The sequence below is a fragment of the Phoca vitulina genome, unplaced genomic scaffold (genome assembly GCF_004348235.1).
Source record: "Phoca vitulina isolate PV1807 unplaced genomic scaffold, GSC_HSeal_1.0 scaffold20, whole genome shotgun sequence".
Taxonomy (NCBI): Eukaryota; Metazoa; Chordata; class Mammalia; order Carnivora; family Phocidae; genus Phoca; species Phoca vitulina.
This window is the reverse complement of record NW_022589723.1, coordinates 21,556,531-21,566,433: the sequence shown is the minus strand read 5'-3', so window position 1 is coordinate 21,566,433 and position 9,903 is coordinate 21,556,531. Positions and strand designations below refer to the sequence as shown.

The window sequence follows — 9,903 nt, the reverse complement described above, 5'->3', positions numbered from 1 at the left end:
TTAGTAAGTGCTCCACTATGGTTTTAAGTACTTCATTTTGGCCAAATTTGATTTTCATGTGTTTCTTTAAGAACTTCTAATGTGAGGTTTATCTGTAAATGAATAACAGAGCTTTATCTTTGTGCATCTTATCTAGAATAAGATAAATTTCCACACATTGTAATGGATCCTACAGTTGACAGTGATGCTGTGATTACTAATTTGGGTATGTAAACACAACAGGCTTTGTTTTGGAGATAACAGAAATGCTTGTGTCTTGGGAGAAACAACAGAGCCTGCAGAATTTAGAATTATTTCTAAATTATTACCTGTACTTTGTGATATTAATAAATAGACTCAATTCACAATGCCACCATTAGCATTTGATATATATATATTGTATACTATTGTATAAAAAAGACAGAATGAATAGATTCAGTTAAATACTGGAAAAAAATACTTAGCTTGTAAGTGATCAATGCGAATCCAAATTGCCATTTCTTCAAGTGTATCATGCTTTATGGCAATGTGCTCCTAAAGAGCTCAAGTTGATGTTCTGTAAAATCATTGTAAGATGAATCTAGAATTAATCATTCAATCAAATAATAAAACCTTTTGTAACAAGTTTTTATTTAAGAATGTTGCTTGTTTATATGTTAAATGTTGCGTTTTCCTTGTGGGGCTTAACAATATTCAGAGATATACAGGTGGATACCTTAGTCCTTCCTTATGTTCAGTGTCATTATCTTTAATAGTAGCTGTTTCCATGAACACAACACCTGGACAAATTTTCTCAAATTTTAATGAGACATTAGAACCAAATAATGTGAGAAGTGTTCTTTCCAGTAAAAAGAGTCTGGGGTTTTTATTCCTAAGGAATGAATTTATGCTGCATAAATGAAATAAAAAGGCAGAAAATATAATAGTGTTGCATGTGTTCAATATACATCCATTTATTAATGCATATGCCGGAGGATAGCGTTTGTACTATGCATTTGGAGAAGTCATTAACAAAGCAATTGCCTAAAAATTTAACATGAATTAGTGGATCTCACTGGTCTGTTTTCACACCCAGTAGCAAAATGGTTCTGACAGTCATGATACCAGTCATTTCTGTCCTTAACATAGCAGACCAGCTTGTTCACAAAACATATCACTGTAACAGGTTCTTGTTTCTGCATGTGTATGTTGTCCACTAACAGTTATGACCAGAAGTTACAATTACAAGGTACTGTGCTACAGCCAAGTATTTAGATACAGTCTCTAAACAGCCAAAACATAAAAATACAGAAAATGCAAATATTCAAAAACTATTTCATATTCAAAATCCGATCTAGTTCTATTTTAATGTACCAAGCTGTATTAAGTTGTTTTCCTATTGTATCTGATGCATTTTGGGCTTGTAAATAACATAAGTTACAAAATTATAAGCAGTTTCTTCAGATCTTAGGTTACATTTTTCACTAAATAAATGAAGACATGTCTTTTTGCTCCAGTGCAATATATAGTAATGCTGCATTCAGTATAAATCGTTGAATATTTTTTTAAAAGAAAAAAGCATTTAACTGAGTAAAGTGCTAAGTAAATAAGGAGATAGTCATAACTGTCAGAGGTAAAACACTAACAGTATAGTTATTTATTATAGGTAATTTGAAGAAACAAACCTTCCACTGCATCTCTAGACCCTTAATCCTATGACTTTCTAAAGAATGACATTTGATAAAGCCAAGACATAATGCTAGATGGTAAATGTATGAACTTACCTTTTTTTTTTTTTTTTTTTTACAAATGTGATGTGACCTTGGCAGTTTTAAAGAACAAAGTTTTGTCAATATATCAAACATTGTTAACAAACTCTATTTAGCATTGCTTTGTATAAGTTTGCTTTAATAGCATTTCTTCACAGTGATATTTCAGAAAGGTTGGAAACTGGTCGGCATAAAATATTTCCCACATTTTCTATTTTAATTTGTATGCAAAAATCATCACAATAGATCTGCAACTATAAAATTACAAACACTTTCTAGAAGTGACTGTATTTCTAGTTATGATAGAAAAAGTTACTTGTATGACATCTACAATGAGGTAAGTTTAAATAAAACAGAATTTGGTAACAAATGCTTTCTGATCTATGGGCAATAGAAGCGAATTTAACAAAGACAGTGGACAAACCGAAAAAATGAGTTGTTTTTTTAGTATGTTTAAAGGATGAGAAATTGGTAATGAAATGAAACATTTTAAAAGATACTCTGGATATTTCACTTTACATCATAATTTTGGCACTTCATGGAACATTAATTTCCCAAAGCCCAGCATTGGTATAAAAGTTCAGCAGGTTTTCCACATACTTTGTAGACATTGTACTTGAGTACTGGCAAACACTGAAACGTGGCAAACTAAACATTCCCATGTATTTGCACATGCATGCAGTAGTCAGAGTTTATGAATTCCCAAAGATGATATCTTGCAGTATTTGTTTCAAGCACTCTCTTCAGCAGATCTCGTTTCAGATTTCAGTCTTACAAATTCTTTAGCCACGTCATCGCTGGTCCTCTGAGAGAGTATTCTAAGGATAGTCAAACCAGTTTCATCCATAGAGACATTTTTCAGAAGGGGATACCATGCCCCATAGCTTCCCTTTTCTGCTATGTTCTGTAGTTGAATTACTGTCATTCCGATAATTCGATCTTCTCTGGCAAAGCAGTAATCTTTAACTGAGAGATGAAGCTCATAGGCCCCTGGCCGGTTTTCATTACCCAGAATGCTGTGTGGATTAAAAATAAGAATTTTGAGCAAAACCTTGACTTCACCTAGGGATCAATGTAGTTCTAAAATACTGTTAAAAGTTTTCTCCATTCCTCAGCATATAATTTGGCAAAATGGAGTATCATGTATTTTAACTCTGATGTAAATATCATTTCCATTTTAGATTGTTTTTACATAGATATTGCTTAGCAATCTAACTTAAAAACTTCTTTGCCTATATAGAAATAGGACATCAGGGGCGCCTGGGTGGCTCAGTCATTAAGCGTCTGCCTTCAGCTTGGGTCATGATCCCAGGGTCCTGGGATCGAGCCCCACATCGGGCTCCCTGCTCCACGGGAAGCCTGCTTCTCCCTCTCCCACTCCCCCTGCTTGTGTTCCCTCTCTCGCTGTGTCTCTGTCAAATAAATAATAAATAAAATCTTAAAAAAAAAATAGGACATCAATCTGAGTATGCTTTACTCTCTTGATATTAAGCATATTAATAGAAACATTAATTAAAATACCTTATACTTAATTCTTGGAGGTGTGGTCTTCCTACTGATATAGGGGTAGGATGGGGTTGGTAGGGATCGTGGGGGCTAGACCAAGGAAAAGGGGTAGTATTTCTTGCCAGAATTTCTATGCCATTTCAATATCAATTATTACATTCTCTTTTCTTTACCTCAGAATCCTGGATATGCTATTATATCTAGGAGCCTTTTCTTGGGGGAATACACAACACAGACTATCAAGCTAACAAAGACAAGACTATTCACAAGATGCCAAATTAGATACAAATCTCCAGAGTAAATCAGTTCCGGCAGAGCGTGGTGCTTCAATGCCAGTTCTTTCCGATGGCGACAGTTAGACACCTGTCAAGTGTGGGGCTGAGGATGGCCTCGACTAATAGCAACTTGGCAGTGCAGAACTGAGCGTAATGAAGAAGGCTGAGAGGTAATACACTGAGAATAATCCTCCCCTGCCCCTTATTTTACTTCATCCTCAGATCTCCTTGACTTTCTAATGAATGCACATCTGTTCCTCAGCAGTACGAGCTTCCAAATCCCTTCCTTTTCTAAGTGACATTTTAGATCAAACATTTTGCAGAGTCAAACTTTTGTTTCTGAGCAACACAGATAACTGAAGTGTGCACTTATTTTAGAGACAACCTGAAATAAAGTGAAAGAAAATGGAAGCCTGATGGGTAAGAACAGAAGAGCAAAATCTGATATAAGCCAGATCTTCTTGTGAATTAAAATGCATCAAAATGCTGCCTTTTCCCAGAATCGTGCATGGTTTTAGTACCTCACAGTGTTATATCTCAATTTTGCATGAGTCAAGTAATTCCTAGAAACTTTTAGAAGACATTTTAACTGGATCACATTTTTTGTGTGTCATTTAGAGGAGTAGATACGTGGAATCTTGTGAGCTGGTTTATTAGCAGGGATTATGAATATGATTAATCTATTACAGCCATTTTAAGAGATGTGGTAGGATGGTTAAGTTTTAATGAGTGGTAATAGAGTTTAATATTCAGAACTTAGTGTGCTGAAAAGTCTCTGGGAAACTAAGTATGTGAAACAAGCAAAGAACTAAGCCAGTGAGAAACTGTTTTGGTAAGCTAAGTGTGTGTGCATGTGTAAACCCCAAAGTCTTGGTCCTGGGTCCTCCTCTCTTCATCCGTGGGTCAGCTCATCTAGATTTATGCAATTATATCTATATGCAGATAATTCTCAAGTTAGATCCAACTATATATTGGATATCCCTTCTGGAATGTACCTTAGGCATCTCCAAATTACTATATTTAAAACAATCTTCGATCTCCTCATCTCTTGTCCCAATTCTCCCATCTCAAGAAATCGCTATCTACCCAATTGCTTAGCGCAAAACCTAGAGGTCATCTTTGATTTCGTTCAGTGCCAGATAACTTCCATTTGCCTCAACTGGATATACTTCCCATCCTTTTCCTTGTACTTTGCAATAGAATGCTGACCCCTAAGGACTGGATCAGTAGAGTTTCTTCATGCTGTGGCTTCCAGTTGGTTTGGGCCAAAAGGAAACCCCTTCAGGAAATCAGAAGTAATGATGAGGATGAGGTCAGAGTCTATTTCCCTGGCCCCTTGTGTGTGATGCTCCCTCTAGGGTACTGTTTGCCTCCATGGAAAGGCCACTGCTCTTTTTGAGGTGGCTGATGACACATGAAGTTATTTTTCCAGTCTTAGTAACTAATGTTCCTCTCCTACATGCACAGTAGGGGTAATAGCTTGACTACTAGTAGCCCCAGTTTACATCACTATTGCTTATAGTCCTTCGATTCTCACATCCTAGTAAATTTCTTTGTAAATAAGGCTGTCTTGATGAAATATCCTAAATTATTTTCAGAAACCCAACTTATATACTCTTTCTTTCATGTGCTACCTCCTGTCGAGTGCAAGTTCTATAGAATCTACTTCCAGTACATAACCAGAATCTTTCCACTTCTTTCAATCTCTCTACTCCTTCCTTCCATTTCCCTACGACCATCTGTGAGTCAGTAATATCTCTTGCCTGGACTACTGCAATAGCCTTCTAACTCATCTTTACATGTTTGCTCTTGTTTTCCCATCATTTTTTTTAATATAGCAAACAGAATAATCATTTAAAGATATAAGTCAGATCATTCATGTTCTTATCTGAAAATTCTTCAAGGCCTCCAATTGACCTTAGAATGTCACCTAGTCTCCTTTACCCTGACAGCAAAGTCCTGTGCACCTTTACTCCGTACCGTACTCTGGCCACTTCTTCAAACTCATTTCATCTCACTCCCTTGCCCATTGTATACTATTTCTTAAATATGCCAAGTGTGCTCCTGCCTTAGTCTCTGCGCTAGCCATTTTGCTTGGCCTGAGATGCTCTCCACCGTCTTGCTTGCATGACTGGTTCTTCTTTTTCCCCTCAGGTTTCGATTTAAAAGTCATGTGCTCAGAGAGGCTTTTCTGAACACCCAATCTAAGCAGCCAATCAACCAATCTATTACATCAGCCTGTTTTAATTCTCTGTATAGTACTATCCTATGATTAATTTTTGCTTATTTGTGATTTTGATGTTTCTCATCAATGACATTAGTCATTTCTAGAAAGCAACTTCTATGACAGCAGAGACCTTCTGTTATTTATACCAAATTCCTACAATAGTGCTTGATGCATGGTAGGCACTGAACATCTACTGAGCAATGGAAGGGAACTAAAAACATAGCTGTCTTAATTTGCTGGGATCAGGGGTGAACAGGAATACATCAACCTAAAGGTTTTGCTTTCTTTCGCAAAGCCCAGTGCCATTCCCACCCTGCACCCCTCAGTAAGTTTAAGCTGTATAATGGCTATTGCCTGGTTGAATAGGTGGGTTGGGTCCTGACTTACAATTGAAATGTTTCATTGTACTTTGGTGACCACGTGTTGCTTTTTGTCTTGGTGCCTTGTTTTCTCTTCTTGTCTCCAAGGTTAGGTCCCAGTATACAAACTTCCACAAAGGGCCGGAACATTGTAGTGGTCTGCCAGTTTAGGTCATTAATAGCAATCACTAAAAACCACAAAGGGAAAGGAATGCAAAATGTTAGCAAACAAATGTGTGGAATCTTATCTTCCCCTTTGGTCCTTAGAGTTAATTTTTTTTTTTTTTTTGATGTATGAGATCTCCTTTCTTACTTTTTTATTAACCTTTTAATTTTTTTATTTTTTATTATGTTATGTTAATCACCATACATTACATCATTAGTTTTTGATGTAGTGTTCCATGATTCATTGTTTGCATATAACACCCAGTGCTCCATGCAGTATGTGCCCTCTTTAATACCCATCACCAGGCTAACCCATCCCCCCACCCCCTCCCCTCTAGAACCCTCAGTTTGTTTCTCAGAGTCCATAGTCTCTCATGGTTCATCTCCTTATAAGTTATATTTTTAAAGTCTATCATGGGTATCTTTCTAATCCATTATATGTTTTTTTCAATTGCAAATATTCTACTATATGGATACTGCATCCTATATTTAACCAATAACTTATTCTTAAATAGTATGGCTGTTTCCTAACTTCAGGCATCACAAATAATTCTTAAATGTACATTCTTAAATGTATACTTGCGTCATCCTTTGAAAATGTTAAAATATATTATAATTAAAATAGTTATTGTAAAAGTTCACAAAACTTTGGGCATTTGATCTGTAGTGTCAAAATATTTTTGAAAAATATTTAAAGACACTGGCAAGTGTAGGCATGCCCACTTACCAACACTGTACATAATCTATTATAGACTATAACTGTGTTACTTTTATAATGCAAACATACATTAGGCAATGCAATTTTAAAATGTGTCAGAAGGCCATGGTTTTTAATGAGGTGGATATTGTGACTACGTCTATAATAATATAAAATAGAATATGGTTCTATTGAGCAAAATTGACCATTAAATTTCACCTTTGAAATGACCCCAGCATTCAGATTATATTTTTGCAATCTAAAACCAATAGATTGAACTAGTCATTAAAAAAAAAAAAATCAAGCCCATTGTTGAAAATCACATAGAAAAAGAAGTAAATAGGTAGATAATGTGAATAGTAAGAACTTACTGACCTAATATATAAAATTTGACAAGTTATGGAGCCAACCATAGCCCTAATGTTCAATGTATATCCTAGCATCAACAAGAGAAAATGTTTAGTGTATACTGGTTTGAAACGTAATCTCCAATGTATTTAAACTAGATACTTCAGATAATATAGGCTAAATATCTGTACCATTGATTTTTTTCAGCTTTAGATCAAAAGTTCTGGTTTCATGAAAAAATTATGAGCATGCCCTAAAATCATTAAATCTTTTTAAAAACATATCTAAGAAAAAATTACATTTTTTTATATTATTGCAAAGGTTAAAGTCCACTAGGCTGTTTGGTCTATCTGGACTCGATATATACCTTTTACAGTGACTTTATGCTCTCCAGTTCCTGGGGTAGTGGTGATGTCCACATGAACAGATATCTGACCCACTGAATCTTTGGAGGGGCGACCTGCAAATAAGCAGACATTTACTGGCTCAAACTTCCAGGCTACTATAATAATAGACACGTACATTTTCTGCATAAGGGGCTTGAAAGTGAGTTCATGGAAATGAATGGTTCTTTTCGTTAATAGCACATAATAGGTATTGATAAATGTTCATTAAATTAAATTTGCTCTGCAGGTTTGAGGCTTTGGTATAATCATATTTAGCCCACTGAGCTAAAATTTCATATGGTTCTCAGATATCATAAGACACCCTGTTAGTAGTAGTATGGTTAGAAGAACTTGCCGTTGCCTTACTAGGCCCAATTGAGCTCTATTCATTGCTTATGTACAAAGGTGTGTTATTGCCTTTCATGCCTAAAAGAGCTTTTCTACAATGTGCCCTACCAAAGCACTGGGGCCACAAAGATGGCTCTGTAGAACATCTGCTTTCATGAAGCCCACAGTAGGCCAGGAGAGACCAACCTATGAACACAGTGCTGCAATACCTATATCTATATGCTGCAATACCTATAATGTATATTTGCAAGGTCTACTGATGGTATAAAAAGGTGTAGTCCATTCTCTCCTGGTAAAGGTTAGTCAAGGGTTAACATGCTGTATCAGAAAGTCCCTGTGATTTGGGGTCAGATAATTTTAAATTAAAATCATAGTTACATCCCTACTGGTTCTCTGTTCAGATTTTGCCATAGTCTCAAGTCTGTTTTCTTATTTGTAAAATAGGGATAATAACACCAACCTCTTAATATATATACATGTATTAACATCTATGAACATACATATTTTTTCCACATATAGGGGCATATGTTCTAACTATCCTTAAACTCACCTTTATCTTTTCACCTAAAACTGCATAGATCATTCCATTTCAATATGTATAAAGTTATCCCTTATTCTCTAAGATAGCCTGGAATAGCACAGCACTAACTACAAAGTAAATGTTCAATGAGTAGTTGCATGAAAGTGAATCACTGAAACGTTTACAAATAATTGAAACACGGAAATATTTAAAACATTTAAAATAATGTTTGGCCTTTATTCCATTATGTGAATATACCATAATTTATTTAACCATGTTTTTATTTATCTTTTGCTATTATAAACAAACTATAATAAATACTTATTATTCATATTTACAAGTTTTTAGTATAATTTCTGTAAGTTAAATTTACTTGTCAAAGTAGGTGGAACTTTAATTTTGTCCCATAGAGATTTTTTAAAGCAGATTCTTATTTATTTAAAAAAATTTTTAAGTTCCAGTGTAATTAACATGTAACATTATATTAGTTTGAGGTATATAATACAGTGCTTCAACAAAACTACGACACTACTCAGTGTACTCTTCATCCCCATCACCTACTTCACCCATCCCCCTCCTCCCCTCTGCCATCCATCACTTTGTTCTCTGTAGTTAAAAGTTGGTTTTTCAGTTTGTCTCTTTTTTTTTTGTTCATTTGTTTTGTTTTCTAAATTCCACATATGAGTAAAATCATATGGTGTTTGCCTTTCTCTGATTGACTTATTTCACTTAACATTATGCCCTCTAGATCCATCCGTGTTGTTGCAAATGGCAAGATCTTATTCTTTCTTATGGCTGAATAATATTCCATATATATATATATGGAATAGTATATATATATATACACATATATATATATACATGCATACACACACACACACACACACACACACACTACATCTTCTTTATCCACTCACCAGTCAACGGACACTTGGGCTTCTTTTATAACTTGGCTATTGTAAATAATGCTGCTGTAAACATCGGGGTGCCTCTATCCCTTTGAATTACTGTTTTCATATTTTTTGGGTAAATACCCAGTAGTGTGATGGCTGTATCATAAGGTAGTTCTATTTTTAACTTCTTGAGGAACCTCAATACTGTTTTCCAGAGTGACTGCAGCATTCTGCATTCCCACCAACAGTGTAAGAGAGTTCCTTTTTCTCCACATCCTTGCCTACACTTGTTGCTTCTTCTTTTTTAAATTTTAGCCATTCTGACAAGTGTGAGGTAATATCTTATTGTGGTTTTGATGTGCATTTCCCTGATGATGAGTGATGTTGAGCATATTTCCATGTGTCTGTTGGGCATCGGTATGTATTTTTTTGGAGAAATGTCTGTTCATGTC

At 35.2% G+C, this 9,903-nt stretch overlaps 1 protein-coding gene across 8 annotated transcripts in view; it reads right to left on the bottom strand.

The window, feature by feature from the left end:
• Window positions 1-907: 907 nt before the first annotated feature.
• Window positions 908-9,903, bottom strand: part of UNC13C (unc-13 homolog C) — a 591,291-nt gene continuing 582,295 nt past the window's right edge. For all 8 annotated transcript variants that reach the window (XM_032417734.1, XM_032417733.1, XM_032417735.1 and 5 more), the window contains 3 exons: window positions 7,672-7,764; window positions 6,123-6,282; window positions 908-2,743 (listed from right to left, as the gene is read on the bottom strand). In XM_032417734.1, coding sequence (XP_032273625.1) covers window positions 2,458-2,743; window positions 6,123-6,282; window positions 7,672-7,764 — 539 coding nt within the window. In that variant the 3' untranslated portion in view covers window positions 908-2,457. The remainder of the gene's footprint in view (window positions 2,744-6,122; window positions 6,283-7,671; window positions 7,765-9,903) is intronic.